The sequence below is a fragment of the Aulostomus chinensis genome, chromosome 8, assembly GCF_037954235.1.
Source record: "Aulostomus chinensis isolate RoL2024-O1b breed Wild chromosome 8, RoL_Achi_v1.0, whole genome shotgun sequence".
Classification (NCBI taxonomy): Eukaryota; Metazoa; Chordata; class Actinopteri; order Syngnathiformes; family Aulostomidae; genus Aulostomus; species Aulostomus chinensis.
In genome coordinates, this window is record NC_141327.1 from 5150802 (window position 1) to 5170365 (window position 19564).

General features: G+C 44.0%; 1 protein-coding gene across 2 annotated transcripts; it reads left to right on the top strand.

The window, feature by feature from the left end:
• The first annotated feature begins 5673 nt into the window (after positions 1-5673).
• Positions 5674-13790, top strand: sp6 (Sp6 transcription factor). 2 transcript variants are annotated; one of them, XM_086210040.1, is made up of 3 exons: positions 5868-5887; positions 7336-7402; positions 9918-13790. In XM_086210040.1, the coding sequence occupies exon 3, from the start codon at positions 10033-10035 to the stop codon at positions 10957-10959; it is 927 nt and encodes a 308-aa protein (XP_086066166.1). In that variant the 5' UTR covers positions 5868-5887; positions 7336-7402; positions 9918-10032; the 3' UTR covers positions 10960-13790. The 2 variants fall into 2 exon arrangements, with proteins under 2 accessions (XP_086066165.1, XP_086066166.1); XM_086210039.1 differs by lacking the exon at positions 7336-7402 and having other exon boundaries at positions 5674-5887.
• Positions 13791-19564: the final 5774 nt, after the last annotated feature.

Here is a 19564-nt window from a genome sequence, read left to right on the forward strand (position 1 = left end):
GCTGGTTCCCAGAACTATATGAGGTGATGAGTTATTTTTTTGAAACAGCTCATGGTGAGTGGTGTTCCCTTGTGGCGCATTAGGAATCCTGAAGGCAAAAGGAATGAATTCTTAAGAGTTTTCTGAGAAGACAACCTGTTACCTGAACGGTGCTTGGCCACTTACACGCCCCTACCGGCCTTTCATCTCCCAGCACGTGCTGACAGGCATCACACATCCTGTCTACCCTCACACACACAAACAGTAAAAACACCATGGGAAACAAACACCCACCTGAGCCAAAGGCACACCCAAGCTAGGCCTTGTATGTACAACACACACACACACACACACACACACACACACACACACACACACACACACACACACACACACACACACACACACACACACACACGGAAACAGGCACAGACAAACTGAAATTAAACAGAGGAGATAAAACAAACATTGTAAATACATCAAATCACTCACAACACCCGTTCAGTGAAAGACAAAGTGATGAAAATGATTTAAAACAGATTCAGTGATGCCTGTGGCTTGCATCATAGTGGCTGTATGAGTAAGAGCAGAATACTAGGGGAAGACAGGGGACTATTCCAGGTTTCTCTGTCTCGTGGGCGCATATAAGAAGATGAAAACCACTTATCGACACCGTGTTTTTTTTTTGAGTTGCATGTAAAAAAGGTGAGGCCTTTAGTTTGCTTGTTAAACACACAAATCCTGAGCCAAAGACCTCTCCTGGAGCCACATAGGCGTCATGGGCCAGTTTGTAAGACCTGCTATGAGAAGCAGAGGGCCGAAAGAGGAAGATGAGGGGTGTTAAAGGACAGAAACAGCTGGTGAGGAGCCCAGAGGATATTAATCTGAGGGGGGAGACAGGATGGCAGGAGAGGATGTCTAATAAAGAACCATATTACTGCTGCAAAAGTGTGTGTGTGTGTGTGTGTGTGTGTGTGTGTGTGTGTGTGTGCGTGTGTGTGTGTGTGTGTGTGTGTGTGTGTGTGTGTGTGTGTGTGTGTGTGTGTGTTTGTGTCTGGAGGATTACTGGTGAGCTTGAAAGAATGCTAGGTGTCTGTGTCCATCTGACTAACTTTAAAGCTCTGACTTTTAAAAAGTTCCAGCCAACTCAGAGAACATTTCGTTAAGAAATATGTGATCCAATAAATCCAGTGAGGCATTTTAAATTTTACAACCAGACGGTAAAAAAAGGTTTTGAAAGTTAGACAAAATAAAGGAATTCAAATTTCTCTGAGCAATTAAAGTCCTGGTTAAAAGGCAGAGGTGGAAGATTGGAGGGGAAGCTGGGCGGCATCAGTCGCACAGACAGTAATGACGGCGCCACTGCTGTTTAACAATCAAAGATGGGAGGCGGGGGCTCATGAGGAAGTCTCTCCTCGGAAAATACAGGTGTTTGGTACAATCAAAGTGCAGCTTGAAGAAATGACTGGGTTTGAAGTTGAAAGGCGAGGCAGGAGGGGAGGGGGCCTTTGTGATGAGTGAGTGCCTGCTTGAAAAAAGATTGTCAGAAGACGACTGTGGGCCGGTCTCTCTTCTGGGATTTTGAATAATTAACAAGGATAAGGAAATTGACTATTAGGTGCTTTCTGTTTACTTTGTTTGGATTTTTTTCTGCCTCTGAAGAGGAAGTGAGGCTTTAGCCGGACTAGCATGCTGGGGGCTGGTGCGTTGGGTGGAGGATTTATCTGGGACACCCGTGTGGTTCCCGTGGGATAGGAGCAAGTCAAACCACCAGAGCCTCGTGAACAGAATCAGAACCGCTGTGTACACAAAAATACAAAGAAAGACCCACCTATACTACACACAGACACACAATCACATAGGCACTATGAGTTTGAGAATTTATTTTCATGTAGTTTTACCTTCACAGGGACCAAAGCAAAGCTCAAAGTTTGTTTCTAAGTAATTACCATGATTATAAACACGATAGATTCTTTACGTTGGTCTGTTAAAAGTGTTTTGGATGGAGGCATACAACAGGTCACATTAATTCACAGTCATTTGAAAAAATAGTTTGACATTTTAGGAATTGTGCTTCCTCGTCTGTCACCAGGAGTTGGATTAGAAGCTCAATTTCACTTTTATCAGCTGCTGAAAAGGCTGCAAGCTGACGGGGGAGAACAGCTGGTCCAGGCTGGTAACAGCGTATGGCTCAGATCTGTACTAACTGACACAACTCATCTATTTTGTTTCACCTGCAAAAGTGTTGCTTATCCTCTCAAGGGAATAATGTGACTTCATCCAAAAAATAAAGTTTTCCCAGTAATCAAACAAATCAGATGTCAAATATCCATAAATGAGATTTGGACATGTTGATGAGCATGAACCTATAAATTCATAAAAGCCCTAATGAGACTTATTAAACTCAAATACCTTCTGTTCACATTCATGTTGAAACAGTCCATTATTTATTAATGCTAAGGAAATACCGCATACTGTATGCTTTCTAGTATGAATATGAGGCAGGGGGTCTGGGACAATAACAGCTTGAACATTTAAAAGTCAAAAGAATAAATGGCTCATTTCACCACAGTAAAGTTGACGGGGATTTTGCCAGTTCATTAAATGGCAGTCCTTCCTCAAAGCCTCGGAGGCTCGTTTCAGCGATCACAGACAATGTCACAAAGGCAACACACAACAAAACATATAAGTAGTGACAAAATAAACTGTCAAAAAAGCTGCCTAAACTCATTTAAATCATTAGCAGAATTTGTAAGCCCCTTCTTGACTTGGAATTGCACTGTAATTAGATGATATTAAATCGCTTCTTTTTGAATGTGCTGCATTGTATTCATGAGGAAATATACGCGACTATTTAATGACTTTGGTAAACACCATTTACACGTGTGTGGTCTGCAGTGTGGGGGCCCATCTTCCTCAGTGTGTACTGGGAAAGACATATTTTATAACTGACTTCAATTTTAAACCCTATTTTTCCTTTTGCTGGGAGTGAATGGTCTTATATTTTTCAAAATAAAATATCTTTAATGTTGAAATGTGAGACAAGATCTGGTCTTTAGAGCTTCTCCTGTGCTGTGGTAAATTTATCATTGCTGATTGCTGCATTGTTGCATTATATCACTGTCGTGTAATCAGTTCAAACTCTGCATTTCTAGAGTTCTGCTGCAGAGCAGGACGGGTAAAGAGCGGGCAGAGTCCCTTCCCACCGGCCTGCCTGTGGTCTGGGTTTGTCTGTTGATTTGAAGCTGCACCACCAACATGCTGTGACAGGAAAGGAATTAACTCAGAGAGGAGACTAAATAAAAGAAAAAGCCTCAAAGGAAGACTTAGAAAAAATGTTAAATGTGTGATGCACATTCATAGACTTATGCAATCCATTAAACTCTGCTCTCTTAAAAGACTCTTGTGAAATTCTACATGCAATCCCCTTGCTGAAGTTAAACAACCACGGTATAGAGAAGCTGGTGGCCGTGATAGCGACATGTGCTCTTCCTAAAGCATCCGTAACTCAAGTACACGCGAATGGCTGTTTTCTGCCAAGTAAGATCTTCTGATTTATGTGTTGCTGCTCTGTTTTGGCCAGAGCCAAACCACCTCAGAAGTGTCCACAATCAAGGGATTTCCCCGTCTCAGCTCTGTGATTCACAGGCTGCAGAGACACTCCGGGTTGCAGAAGCATTCATTTGTGCAAATGTATCTTCATGCACATTAAAGACTGAATATATATAACTGACAATGTCACACAACAACAGGTGACACTGTGGGTAAACCCTCATTTTGTCTTATTTCTATTTGCTATGAAAGATTGTATTTTTTTAATATCAAGAATTTAAGTATTAATTCAACATTGTAACAAAAGAAGAGACAAAAAGTTGGAACAGGGAAAGCTCGTAACTGGGCCTTGAATTAACGTTCTGCTGAAGTACAAATAAAAAAAACAACACTTTTTTTTCTCAACCGTCTCAATCTCAGTGACATTTATATCTTGATAAGATGAAATACTTCACATTGTGAGGATATTATATTGGTCTCATGAAACTTTTTTTCCAGCTGAGATTAGATTAGCAGGATTAGAGAGCAGGAAGTTCCCAGGTTTGTGGTGACGGATGTAGTTTAGTGGATGTCTTTAGACTGGTTTTTTTTTTTTTTTTTGGCCATATCTGACTTTACACAGTTTACAGTTGTTGTTAGATTTACGGGAGAGAAGCAGGTCCCTATCAACCCTACATTAGGAACAATGTGGTCTGGTAGAGGAAGCATTCTGGGTCCTGGAGGGAATGGCTTTACTTTGTTTACATCCTAAACACCTCTGTTGATGCATTCATAACAGTATCAGACTTGTTATTTTAATAACTTAGTATCCATCCATCCATCCATCCATCCATCCATCCATCCATTTTCTATACAGTTTATCCGTTGATGGTCATGGGTGGGGAGCTGGAGTCTATCCCACCTGACATTGGGTGAGAGGCGGATTCACCCTGGACAGGTCACCAGTCCGTCACAGGGCCATCTGGAGCAATTAGGGGTTCAGTATCTTGCTCAGTGATACTTGGACATGGTCACCGGGGGAAGTGAGGATTTATACTACACTGTATTATGATAATATATATAATAATAAATAATAATACAATATATAATAATTAATACAATCTGATCCCTCAGTAGAAACGTGTAAAAAAAAAACTTTCTGGACAGTTCAGACCATCAGTTAACCCAAATGCATGAAACAACTAACTTCCTGGTGATGATGAATCATAAAATGTTTACTCTGGACATTACAGTTTACACATTGTATGCTTAATGTATGTATACTGTATTTTTAAAAGAGGTATGCAAAGTGTCTTCACTATGAAAGCATTTTCACTACGTAGTATATTTGCCCAGGAAAGGAAACCATGGTTCATGGGCTTCAGTTATCAGATTTTCACCACACAATTATTGAACAAAATCTAAAAATAACAATGATAATATGAATAATCGTAACAGTCCTTTGCAAATTTTTGTTTTCCTACTGTCCTAACTGCCAGTGAGATGAATCTGCATTAATGGATGGTGGATTATTTGCAGTGCTATCTGGTGTTGTCATTGTAAGTTTTTAAAAAAAAATATGTTGTCAATAATTATTTTCAAAAATATCCCAGTTGTCATCAGCACCAGTTTATGAGTATTGTAAAATTAAACAAACTTTTAAATATCTTTTTCAGTATTTCTTTCTTCATAATTGCTCGTCAGTTTTATAACATAATTCTAAATTTAAAATGTAACATCAATAAATGTATCCGAAACTAGAGAGGGTGGATTAAACTAGCCTTTTCTCTCTTTTATTTGTCGTTGTTTAAGAGTGCTGTTACTTAAATTAATCTAAATCTCCTTCAACCAGCCTCTAACTGCTACAGAGTTTGTTGTAATCCGTATTAGTGGGAAATGTGCTTTTGAAATAGCACGTTAACTAACATTTAGTTCATATCAGCAGAGCTCGATCTCCCTCTGAAATCATCTCGAAGCAAAACAGAAAAGTATTGTTGTATTCGAGCAAACTCCAGGACTGTACTTGGGTAAATACGCAGCTTGACCACCACCGAGGTGGCCCAATGGTCCGACACCTCAAGCCGAGGAGGGCGCATCCTCCAAGGTGGATACGGCGCTCTGACAGGGGGCGGAGCTTTAAGGTACTCAAGACTCGCAGTGTATCATCCAGGTGGCCACTACTGCTAACGCACCGTACTTGTTCACCGGACAACGAGGTCGGGACCAAGTGCTGATGACTGACGATGAGGATTTTACGTTTCTGTGCGTGTGTTTCTAGCAAAGGAAGAAGCTGCAGCAGAGTTGAGTTTCTTTAATCCCCGACAGCAGCAGCAGCAGCAACAGCAGCAGCAGCAGCAGCAGCTTCGAGGACAACCAGGTAAATCGGGATTGTCGCTCCTCAGTCAGGTCCGATTGATGAACGCACTCGTGCTTATCAACACCAGCAAAAAAATAACCACAGCAAACACGCATGAGACACGTCCTGCTGCTCAACATCAGACAGTTCCAGTCAGTTCTTATGGAAAGCAGACAAGAAAAGAATGTTCTAAATATTAAATAAGGTGTATTACAACATAAACACACACACACACACACACACACAAAACTCCTTGCAAACAATCCTCCTCAAATGATAGATAGTTTTAAAACTAAAGTTGAAATATTTGACTTGTCTTTTGGGGGGATGTGCTCAGCATTCATGTTCAATATTATTTTGTTAAAAATAATATGACTGTACACTGACTTGCCAGTGTATTTGGTATTGTAATAGCGAATCCTTCCTTCAAGAGGGTTATAATACTCCGTTTTAGGGAGATTTATTTTCATGGTCATGTTTGAGGCTGTAACTTGCGGTGCTGCTATACTGACTTACATTGAGAGGTGGCTGTTTTCATATTTTATCAGCAATAATTCATGTTAACTGGATGGACAAACCTCTCACTTTTAACCCAGTAGAGTTACAGTTATTGCTCTGCTGTGGAATAATATGGCATTGAATTGTACTTAATTATTCCTGGTATATTGGTGAGTAACTCCAGAAGTATGAGAATGTAAAAGGTTACGTTTTCCGATGTAATGAACTATATTTGTTTTCAGCAGCACAAACCGGACAGACCTGCTGATGTGAGGGGTCAGCTTAAGGTGATACAACTGGCGTCATTATTTAAAAATCATTTCATTTGAATCAGAATTGGAGGAAACAAAGCAAACAGTAAATATTCTGAATTAATAAAATCTAGCTTAATCTTAATGTCGATGTCTGTCTAATATTAGTCCACCGCAACGTTTTTTTTTTTTCAGATTTTGTGCAAACGAAGCAAGTTGTCAATATTAAAAGACATTGTTTTTGTTCTGTCAAATTCATAAAGAAAACATGTAAAAAATATATAGCCTAGAAGTTTGAAAGCACAAGTACATTAAAAATTAAACTGTAGATTATATCTACAGTTCTAAAATAACCCCCAAAAAGTTTATTGAATTATTCTGTTTTTGCACATTACATTAAATTATTGTGTGAGAGCAAGAACAAGTGTTTTTATTAATCATATCAGTAAAGGAATGTTCTTCATTTCCAAATAGTCTCCTTGATCTCTCATCTTTTATCAATATTTCAAATTCAAGGCTTTGTGAAATATTTACATACACAAACAAAAAAGTTGGTATTTTTGACCGCATATGAGACAGAGAATTTAAGGTTGACATTTGATGCCTGGTAAACAACGAATGAAAATGGAATATGTAATTTTTGAATTGGAAGCTGCATGAACTTGCAGCATTAGAGGCAAAACTTCAGCTTGTCTTGCAAACTGGTGTGCATTTTTACAGAAAGTTTTACAGCCTGAAACAACTGGAACTCAGACAAAATACACCTTCTCGTCAAGTGCATCGCAAGGTAAAGGTGGCTGTAAATTTTGTAAATCAAATGTGAAATTGTCATCCAGTTGCTTTTACACAGGTAATAGAAAGACAGGAAATGACAACTTGTCATAGTGAAAGAAAATCTGTAGCCAAGATTGCGTTGACATGACGGTGTGTGTGAATCACACACATTAAATCACCGAGGATGTAGAGCTGTCATGTCTGCATCTAAACTAGATGCACTCCGTGCATCATCATACAGTCCAGAGAACATCAGAGAACCAATTCATAGCTATGAACCCTTCATCTCGAGCACCGTACCTCAATACATTCTTGGTCACTTGAGTCCAAACTATACTTTAGTTAAAATCATGTCAACATTTTAAAGATTAATGTTGTTGTTTTTTTATCCTGCTTCTTTGTGTTGGTTTTAACATGTACAATGTGTCTGTGGGGATCGCAGTTATTTCCTAAAAGGTCTAATTTTGGCACAAGTGTGTGAAAATTACTGTGCTACCCTCTTCTTACCACTGACCTGACCCCTGCTAGAATGGTGTCTACAGCTCCACCCCCCTCGTAGTTAAAACAAACTACCTGAAGCTGTTTGCTGCTTCGAACACTCCAAACAGGGTTAAAGTGTTGAGTTTAAACTGTTTATGGAAGAGGTAGATACACAGACACTTTATCTTGGCCTTTACATTCAGGAGAATAAACTTCAATTCTTTTGAATTTTTAAAACAATCTGAAACATTTGACAAAGAGTGATCAATACAACCGAGCTCATGAGACCTGTGTAACATAAACATTCCACCAAATGTTCCCTCTTCCTCATTGCAGTGTCTGTACTTCCTACCAAGGGCAGACCTGTAAACCAGGGTGTGTGCTTGGTCTTGGTCGGGCAGGTTTTATGACCCGAGCTCTGTCATTGCTTTGTACCATCCTCCCCTTCTCAGGCTGCCTTGCACCATTCCTCGGGGGGCCCCCAATGCCAGCTGTTTCCCTCAGGAGCGCAGACTTCTCACAGCACTTAGGTGATTGGAGGAGGATGCTGTATTTGCGTGTTTATGGTTTTGTCAGTAAGTTTGGGGGACCATTCCACCGCACGTCTAGGTTACATTCCCAAAAAATTACAGAGCTGTAGCTGTGGCTCCAGGCCGACACGAAATAAATCAGCTTGACCTTAAACACGAGACCTTTCATTAGGGAATTCCAAACTAATTGCTTTACGATTTCATTGCAAGTAGAGAGCGTCCCTGAGTGGCTTTGGGTGAACCTTTGAGGAAGACTTTTAACCCTTTGGTCTGGCCAGATTCAGTCAACAAATTGAGATCTACTAAGGGGACCCTTCCCCGTCAGTCTGCAGGACTCAGCTCCATGCTGAGCCACGTGTGCGCTGCTGGCTTTTGACAGATCTAGATATATAGACAGGATGTCCATCTTTTGCTGGATCTCTTGTCTCTGCACCATCTTGAGCAGTTTGCCATGTCAGATATGAAATCACACCAAACAATCTCAAGATACAGACGTCTGAAGCTACAGACTATTTTATGGTTTCCTGCTGTAAAGATAATTGTAGATGTTCGAAGATGGGGGTGTGGTGGAAGTCAACAAGATTGTTTGGAGCCAAGCACAAGTTAAGAAGGCTGGTAGCTTCTTGTCAAATTACTGTAGTCAAAATTTAACAAGCTTTGTGTCACCTGTGGAGCACCTCCTCCTGCATGGGACGCTGTTAAGGTGTGTAGACCTGGAGTATGTTGGGGACAGGATGCTGTTTCAGAACATGTGTGCATAATTACATACATAAAGTACTTGTTCTTATGTCATTGTCAGATGCCCATTCTGTGGCTCCTGTATGCTGTCAGACTGCAACTCCCCCTGCCGCCAGTGTGTATGAGGTGGCGCATTCTACGGGCCTCCTTTTGTAGTGTGCCTGAAGGGCTGTTGTTGTAAATCATGTGTGATTCATAAAAAAAACAGGTTCTCCTGTCTGCCAGGTTTCATCTCTACAAACCTCAGAGTCATACAAATAGACTTTGGCCTGCAGCCATACCTCCCTGGAACTTCTCCCTTCTTCCACCAAACTGCTCTCCTGTCAACACTCTCTCTCTCGTCCCTCCCCCGTCTCACCAGTGTTCACCCCCCACCACCACCAATGCCTCTGTACAGGGCCCATGATGTTGTTTTCTTTGCGTTTGTCTTTGACTGTCCTCCATGGGAAGTACCTGGCAGCGGATACATGTGGCAGGCTTTTGCCTGGACACGTCTGTCTCTCCCTCTCTTCTGTCTCCACGACCACGCAGCGTGAGAACTGCAGTATCCATGGCAATGTCAGAGGTGTGCTTGGGGTTGGTTATTTAAATGTTGTAGACAGGAGGATTTAGCCCTGAATGTCTACATATCTGAAATGTCAGATTAGCACGGCCTTTCATAGTGAAAGAAAATTACCTCACAGCAGAAGGTTTGGTGAAGTCACTGAGAAAACGGAGGTAACAAAGGTAGGGGTCGGGAAGATAGAACAGCAAGCTAATTTGTTTTATGTCTCTTTGCAGGGTTTTTTTTTTCTTCAATGCACCACCATGTGCTAATCATCTCAGCTTTACACAGAAGACAGTGAAAAAAATCTTTGACCTCATTAACAGTCTTGAACCTGCAACAACTGCTCACATGGCCCACCCTTATGAGCCCTGGTTACGAACAGCACCATCTAGTGGCAGCTCTGAAGACATGAATATCCCTTCCTGGTGGGACCCCCACAGAGACGTCCAGTCAGGGAGCTGGATTGACCTTCAGACAGGGCAGAGTGTGGGCTTACCCTCGTTGAATCCAGGAAGCTCCATGGGGTTGCAGTCCTCTTTAGGGCCCTATGGGTCTGACCCACAGCTGTGCTCGCTGCCTCCAGCCCAGCATGCCCCAGCCTCACACTCACCACACCTCTTCCCACAAGATGGCTTCAAGATGGAGCCACTGGCTCCTGAAATGCTGCCCCAAGAACCATTCTCACTGGAAGAACCTCAGGAAAATACTGTCTCAGCTCGTCCGAAGCCCCAGCGGCGCTCCTCCTCCAGAGGTGGCAGCCAAGCAGTCTGTCGCTGTCCTAATTGTGTACATGCTGAGCAGCTGGGCCAGAGCACTGATGACAGCAGGAGGAAGCACATGCACAACTGCCACATCCCTGGCTGTGGCAAAGCCTATGCCAAGACGTCCCACCTGAAGGCTCATCTACGATGGCACAGCGGGGACCGTCCATTTGTCTGCAACTGGCTCTTCTGTGGCAAGCGGTTCACACGTTCTGATGAACTGCAGCAGCACCTACAGACACACACTGGTGCCAAGAAGTTTAGCTGTGCATTATGCCCTCGGGTGTTCATGCGCAATGATCACCTGGCCAAGCACATGCGCACCCATGAGTCCCCACCAGGCCATGGTGAGGAGCAAGTCAATGGCAAGGGCAGGATGGATAAGGGCTTTGGTTCAGCCACACCTCCTCAGTCTTCCTCAAATGTGTCGGGATCCGACGCCTCAGAGCCAACCCTGAAGCTGAAATGTGAGACCGACCCCCCAGTCTCCAGTGTTACAGGGCAGTCTGGTTAATGTCATCTCTTTCCGAAGAGGCTATTTTGTCACCAAAAGCTTATCATCTGGAAAAGAAAAAAGGCTGGATGGAAGAGAAAGTGTTTTCTGTTAGCCTTGTAGTTGATTTTTTATGTTAAAGCACACAGAAAGACAATAAATGGATTGGAGCAGTTAGAAGGTCAAGGATACTTCAGCTTGGCCTCTGGGGGCACCAGTGATCAAACCAGGAACCTTACAATTACTCGAAAACTCCGTCTGTCCCCTGAACCAAAGACCCTGAGGTTAAAGCATCGTGGAAGAGGAAAGGTGGCTTAGGAGGCAACACAGCGGATGCTGCAGCTTGTTGCTGTACTTCTATTGCTGCTAGAGTCACTATTTACCAGGGGAACAGGACACTGGGACGTGCTTGACTGAAGGTGGTTTAACTTGTTTACAATGGCATTAATCAAATGTGTCACTGAGAGAGCTGGGGAATCTTTCATTTTTAACACATTTAAAAATCTCTCAAAAATTGACTCTGAAGGCAGCTTTGCCTCGTTAACCATGATCCTCTACAATGAAAGCCAGAGTCATTTTTATGTAATGCTGAAAACATATAATATGATATAATAGAATATAAACAGGTACTACATTGGTACACTGGTCAGCAGTTTTTGTGCAATCAGGTTGACAGACAGACCCACAAACCAACAGAACTTATTTGGTGGAGGCCAAAAACAACAGTTACAGTGGTAAAACACTTGATGCAAATAATCATAAATGCAGATTTAAATGCCATAAATGACATTTATGCAAAAAAAAAAATTCCCACTTGTGATTCACAATGTGAAGTGACAAATGACAGCTAGTTAGATGTTGACGTGGTCACAATAACTGAAGCCTGTTGAGCAACAACAGGAAGATGAAGCTGGAAAGGAAACTTGTCTTTATCAAGCGAGACCTGGAATCTGTTGGGACATGCTGATGATGACATCAACCATATCTGGCATAAACATGACTCCACTGATCTGTCAGCACTTCAGGCTGCACACTTGAATGAGACTACCCAGCAGCAGGAGAGGGTGTCCATCTTTACCATATTAACCAACAAAGGTCATTGAGTGCCCTGTGCAGTTACAATCAATATTTTTAAGTAAAGAATTCATCAAATGACTACGCATAATGTGAAAGGTTGTACTGACCCACAGAGAACAAGAGGAGTGCGTGGAGAGGGCAGGATATATACTCTGCCTCAACAATGATAAGCTTCTCCTGGGCCAGAGCTCCATTCCTGAAGCGTCATGAAAATTTGCCTGGTAGTTTTTATAAAATCCTACTGGCAAACAAACAAGTTAAATTTATTAGCATTAAGTTCGCACAATTTAATGTATTTTGCTTTTCAAGTCAAATAGATGTTTTGTGTTCATGAAGATGTTCTTCCCTGTTGCAGCACTTCCTTGTGGCTCCAGAATGCATGAAGGGCCAGCCACTTATAATTCGCTCAGAGCTAATGGCAGTTGGCAGCTAACAGCAGTGAAACTGTTTAAAAACGTTTACAATCCAATAGACAGGTATAATCCATGTCCTCTGTATTCAGCGCTACACTCAGTAATCCACAAACACTTTGCTTTGAGCTAAGTTTGGGTTAAGTTTGTTTTTCATTCAAATCAAAATGTATAACCAAAGATGAGCTTGTGAGATTACAAACGGACAGTTTCGCTGCCGTTAGCTGTCAGTCACCTCTAGCTGCAAGCTAAACATGCAGCTGGCACTTCCTGCAGTGGGGAGTCACAAAAAAGTGACGCAGAAGTACTCACCTATTTGTGAATACTTCAAAGGCAAAGCACACTTTTTTTTGGATAAAGTATTGATTTAGATTATATTGTTTTATAGCACACAACTTTGCTATTCTTCAGTTCAGTGATTTAATCAACCTTGTTTTCAGCTTTAAACAGTTTTGGCTCTTATATCCCACAGTGCACTAGTCTACCTGTGTAGATCCAAACAAACTAGATGTCTAATTTGGCATCTGTTCACCTAACATGTTTATTTGGTGATATGTCAGATGTTGTGTGTCAAACAGCAAGTGGAACTTTGCCTGAAGGTGGAACAGGATGTTGGTGTGTTAATTACGTAACAGAATGCGGTGAAAGGAGAATGTTGCAGTACTCGGCGGACGTCAAAAAAGTGCCTTTACAAACATCGTTCTGAAAAGAATACATTACCTGCAGGTTAGTACAATAGCGAGTACATTTCCGATGAGGCTAATGTGCTTATCTCTCATCACGTTATTAACAGCTGTCAGTGCTTCTGAAGCTCCCCAAACTGGCTAAAACACCGAGTTACTCAACCAACCTTGTTGAAACATGACAGCCAACCGTTTGACTGTTTTTTTTGGGGGGATAATTAGTGTGCAAAAACAGGAAGCAAAGCATTGTGCTCAGAACTTTGCTGATACACAACATTATTTAGGTTCTGGATCGTGAATGACCGTCATAGTAAATATTCTGTTATCAATAGTGCTGGAGAACGCTGCGATGAGGAAAAGACTTTTAGGCTGTATATGAACCATCACAGACGATAGGCAGAGATATTAGGAAGTTCATACTACTGGAGACTCACAACAGCTTTATTTATGTATGGAAGACAAGAGATGCAAGACTGTACTTAAACTTTGGTCAATTAATTTATATTGACAATTATTACGTTGTGACTGTTATTGTAGACAATGGATAATGTTTTATGTGGGTCAGTAGAACAAGATGAACATTTTTTTAATTAATTGCTTGTAGTAAATGATATAGTTGTGGAAATTGTAATAAAAATCTTTCAGTAAGTTAAATATGTATTATGTTATGTAATAGCTTGTACTTAATCTATTATTGTCCTTTATTAAATGAAACAAAATACAAACTGTCCATGTTACCCATTTTTTTCAGCGGAGATGGATTTGCTGTAAAAGATTTTTTCCTTTTTTTCAGAATGGTTTGGTGTATGTTATTGCTTTAAAATTTGTCATAAGATGTCATCACGCCGTTATTTCGGCTGTCATCACGTTATTTGCTTTGAATACATGATACACATCATATCGTGCATATACAGTCCACAATAGTCGCTGTCAAACTTTGCTGACTTTCAGACTGTGGATTCTCATGAGAAAGGATGCTTCTAAGCAGGCACCCCTCTATCGAGAGATGTCTGCCTGAGCATTCAGACACAGGAAATCTCCAAGTTCCCTGATTTGATCGTCAGAAATGTCAATTCAGAAGTTTAAACATCATTCAAAAACATTAAAAATGAAAATATTAAGTTTTTTTTTTTATCAAAATCAAGATAAACTTCATTGTCCGTGGGGAAATTTGTCTTGGACAAATGTCCCCCAGAGCCGCAATCACAGCTCATATCACCATCAGAATTGACAACAGCAAAGGTGTACATTCATATTCCCCTCTTATGACTGGACTTGTTAGTACTGGCTTGCACCTTCCCTGAAACGGTGGGGGTTATGGACCCAAATGCAACACTTAGAAACAGGAGTTGAATCGGTAATGGCCTTTATTCCGAGGATGCCAGGAACGTAACCACAACAACAGGCAGGCAAAAACAGAGGCAGTCTTGCAGTGAACCAAGGCAGAAGTGGTTACCAGGGCTGAGGCAGGGGGGAGTAGTTGAAGCAGGCGGGGTCGAAGCCGGGAAGTCAGTCCAAGAGAAAACGCTGGAGAGTTTAGCATCGAGCATCACAATTTGGCAGAGAACAAAGGGAGAGGGAGACCTATATAGCTATGGGACAGGTGCAGGTGATAGAGACTGATTGGCAGGGGAGGTTGGCTGAGGGAGTGAGAGGTGATGCGTTCAGGGTGACTTGGAGAAACCAGTGGTGAAAACTGCAAACCATGACAGAACCCCCCCCTCAAGGGACGGCTCCCGACGTCCCAAAACAGGGGAGGGAGGGAGGAGGGGGAAAAAGGTGGAGGGCTAGTACTCAGGAGAAGCAGACCATTCCATGTCTGGGGTGGGGTGGGAGGGAGTCCAGGCAAGAGAGCCATCCTGATCATTCGGAACATCCGTCCCATCCATGTCATCTTGAGCGTTCAGAGTCTCCTGATTGTCCTGAGGTTCCTCTTCCTCTCCATCACGTGGCACTGGGGAAAAAAGGTGATGCTGTTGAGAGAGGACAGATCGACGAGAGTTAACTGTGGTGGAAGCGAGAGGGCTGACCAGGGCCCTTCCGGTGAAAGTCAGCAATGAGTTGAGGGTCAACAATAAAAGAGGCAGGAACCCAAGACCTTTCTTCAGGGCCATAACCTTCCCAGTCAACCAAATACTGTATGCCTCGCCCTCGGCGGCGAGAACGAAGGAGGTGTCGGACAGCATACACAGGGCCACCTTCAACGATGCGAGGAGGGGGAGGAGGAGGTGTTGGAGGCACCGAGGGACTTTCTGGAGCAGGCTTGATTTTGGAAACGTGGAAGGTGGGATGAATGCGCATAGACCGAGGGAGCTTAAGTCTCACTGCTACGGGGTTTATTATTCTTTCGATGGGGAATGGACCAATGAACCTGGGTGCCAACTTATTGGATTTGACAAGGAGAGGCAAGTCTTTGGTGGAAAGCCAAACCTCTTGTCCAACCCGGTAAGCAGGGGCTTGTGATCGATGACGGTTGGCAGAAGTGGAGTAGCAATCAGCAGAGCGTTGGAGGGAACTGCGGGCTTGTGTCCAGGTGCGTTGGCAGCGCTGAATGAAAGTGGTCACAGAAGGGCAAGAAGCCTCTTTTTCAAGGGCAGGGAACAGAGGAGGCTGATACCCATACGAACATTGAAAAGGGGAGAGACCGGTGGCTGAACTGACCAGGGTGTTGTGGGCAAATTCTACCCAAACCAATTGTCTAGACCAGGAGGAGGGATTTGATGACACCAGGCAGCGGAGAGTGGTTTCCATATCTTGGTTCATTCGTTCAGTTTGGCCATTAGACTGGGGGTGGAAACCTGAGGACAGGCTAACAGAGGCCCCCAACAAACTACAGAACTCTCGCCAAAAAATGGATGTGAACTGGGGGCCTCGATCAGAAACTACATCGGCAGGGATTACGTGAAGGCGAACAACATGCTGAAGGAGAAGTTCTGCAGTCTCTTTAGCGGGGAGTTTGGGAAGGGGAATGAAATGTGCCATCTTACTGAACCTATCAACTATGGAGAGGACGGTGGTGTTACCTTCAGAGGGAGGAAGACCAGTTACAAAATCCAGGGATATATGTGACCAGGGCCAATGGGGTATGGGGAGTGGATGAAGGTGACCAGCAGGAGCTTGATGAGATGTTTGTGTTGATTACAAATAGGACAGGCTTTGACAAACTCACGCACATCCTCATCCATAGTGGGCCACCAGAACCGTCGAGACAGGAACTCCTTGGTTCTGTGTGCCCCAGGGTGACAGGTGAGCTTGGATGCATGTGACCACTGTAAGACCTGTGACCTTAATGTAGCGGGTACAAAAAGATGATCAGGGGGGCAAGCACTTGGTCCAGGTTGGTTGACTGAAGCGGCTTTGACTCTCTCTTCAATGTCCCAGGAAAGGGAGGCAACAAGACAGGAAGGGGGCAGAAGAGGGGTGGTCTCAACAGGGGAATTTTCTTTAGAAAATTGGAGGGACAGAGCATCGGGCTTGACATTTCTGGAACCTGGGCGGTAGGAGAGAGAAAAGTTGAAGCGTGTAAAAAAGAGTGACCAGCGGGCTTGACGTGAATTTAGGCGTTTGGCTGTGCGGATGTACTCCAGGTTTTTATGATCTGTCCAGACAAGGAATGGAACCTTGGTTCCCTCCAGCCAATGCCGCCATTCCTCCAAAGCTAGTTTTACTGCTAGCAATTCTGTTACCAATGTCGTAGTTCTGTTCTGCAGGGTTCAGTCGGCGAGAGAAGAAGGCACATGGGTGGAGCTTCTGGTCAGATGCTGAGCGTTGAGACAACACTGCCCCCACTCCAACATCAGAAGCATCCACTTCAACCACAAACTGTCTTTCAGGGTCAGGGACATGCAGAATGGGAGCGGTGGTGAAGCGTGCCTTCAAAGTTTCAAAAGCCCTATTGGCTGCAGGAGTCCAGGAGAATGGGATTTTGGATGAGGTAAGGGCTGTGAGGGGGGAAGCTACCGTGCTGTAACCACGAATGAAGCGGCGATAAAAGTTAGCAAAACCCAGGAAGCGCTGTAGCTGTTTGATTCTCAGGGGTGGGCCAAGCTGTTACAGCTAAAATCTTGTCAGGGTCCATTTGTAGACTACCCTGAGCCACAATGTACCCAAGGAAGGTGACCGAGGATTCATGGAACTCACACTTCTCAGCTTTGACAAACAAGGAGTTTTCCAGAAGCCGTTGCAAGACTGCCCTTACATGATGATATGCTCCTCCAAAGACTTGGAGAAAATCAAAATATCGTCTAGATAAATGAAAACAGAGTGGTTCAGCATAATCTCAGGACATCATTAACTAAAGCCTGGAAGACAGCAGGGGCATTAGTTAAACCAAAAGGCATGACAAGATACTCATAATGGCCTGTGGGGGTGTTGAACGCTGTTTTCCACTCATCCCCCTCCCTGATGCGGACCAAATGGTATGCGTTGCGTAGATCCAATTTAGTGAAGACCCTGGCCCCCTGGAGTATTTCGAAAGCCGATGACATGCGTGGCAAAGGTACCTGTTCTTTATGGTTATATCATTGAGGCCTCTAATCGATGCAAGGTCTGAGGGTTTTGTCCTTTTCCACAAAAAGAAGCCAGCGCCAGCAGAGGATGAAGATGGAGTCCTTGATGTAGGTGTCCATGGCCCCCCTTTCAGGGCCAGAAAGGGAGTAGAGGCGCCCCTTGGGAGGGGTGGTGCCCGGCAGAAGGTCAATGGCGCAATCATAGGGACGATGAGGGGGTAGAGACATGGCCTTAACCTTGCTGAAAACCACACAAAGGTCATGATACTGGGCTGGGACCCCAGAGAGATCGGGCTGGCCACAGGGAGGTGGAGAGTGGAGCAGTGCAGCCACCTGTTTCAGGCAGACCTGATGGCAGGCAGAACTCCAACCACGGATGACCCCTGCCGACCAGTCAATATGGGGGTTATGGTGGCGAAGCCATGAGTAGCCCAGTATAAGAGGGAGGCGAGGTGAGGGCAGGACATAAAACTGGATGGTTTCGTGGTGATTTCCAGACATGAGTAAGCGGACCGGTATGGTCTGATGAGTGACCATCCCCAGCAGATGACCATCCAGAGCCCTGGCAGGCACAGAACAAGGAAGGGGTAACAAACTAATTCCCAGCTGAAGAGCTAACTCCTTGTCAATTATATTCGCATCTGCTCCAGAATCAATAAATGTGGACAGGACTTGAGAGATCTCAGGCAGAAGGAGCTTGGCTACAAACAAGGGCCGATCAAAAACAGAGGAGGCTTTAAAAGAGGATGGACTCACCAGTAACTCCTCCACTACTGATGAGCCCTCCCTTTTACAGGACAGTGTGAGATGAAGTGGCCTGGTCGACCACAGTACAGACAGATTCGACTTGCGGCGCCGCTCACGTTCCTCAGGGGACAGACTGGTGCGGCCCAACTGCATGGGTTCAAGGCTGTTGGTTAAGGGCTCAGGAGTGGCTGTCGAGTGGGCCAAGTTGGAAGCAGAGCCTCGTGATGCATGAGCAGATACATGAGCTGAAGGTGTCTTGCTTCTCTCTCCTGCGAGCCTGGATGCGAAGGTCAATGTTTATAGCAAGAGCAATGACATCATCGAGAGAAAGGGGTAGGGGGTAAGACACAAGTTCATCCTTGATGTAATCAGCCAGCCCATGCAGAAAAGCATCATGAAGAGCACTCCAATTCCAGCCACTAGCACGGGCCTTAGTGCGGAAATCAATAGAAAAATCAAACACAGACTGACCTTTCTGACAGACTCAGGAGGCCCCCTGCATCAGTTGAATGGACACCCTGCCCAAATACTTCGCGTAGCTCAGAAGCAAATGACTCAAATGAAGTACAGGCCGGAGTCTTTATCCCACTCAGCGGTGCCCCACAGCCTCACTCTCCCTGTTAGCTGATTAATGGTAAAAGCTACTTTAGCTTGTTCAGAAGCAAAAGTGAGAGGTTGCAATGCAAAAAAGATGGTGCAGTTTGTCAGGAACGGGTTACAACCTTCAGGCTCACCAGCATAACGTTCAGGGGCTCCAATTCTTGGTTCAGAAACTGGTCTGGGGGCCAGAACGGGGGTTGCTGGTGGAGCAGGGGCAGGGTCAGAGGCAGAGGCAGAGCTAACAGGGGTTAATTGGGCGACGGTTGCAGTTAACTGGTGCACTTGGTTAGCCAAAGAGACGATAGCCTGTTCTTGCAAGGCTGCGGCCTGTCTGGCCTCAGCTGAGGCAGATGCCATGAGGGCCTCATGTTGCTGGAGGACCCTTTCAATGATTTTAAAATGATTTTGGGCAGGGGAAGTGCGTGCTGGGTCCATGTTTGGCCAGATTGTACTGAAACGGTGGGGGTTATGGACCCAAATGCAACACACTTAGAAACAGGAGTTGAATCGGTAATGGCCTTTATTCCGAGGATGCCAAGAACGTAACCACAATAACAGGCAGGCAAAAACAGAGGCAGTCTTGCAGTGAACCAAGGCAGAA

What these genes read in the sequence shown, in the direction of transcription:
- sp6 (XM_086210039.1), top strand. Translation starts at nt 10,033, where the DNA reads ATGGCCCACCCTTATGAGCCCTGGTTACGAACAGCACCATCTAGTGGC.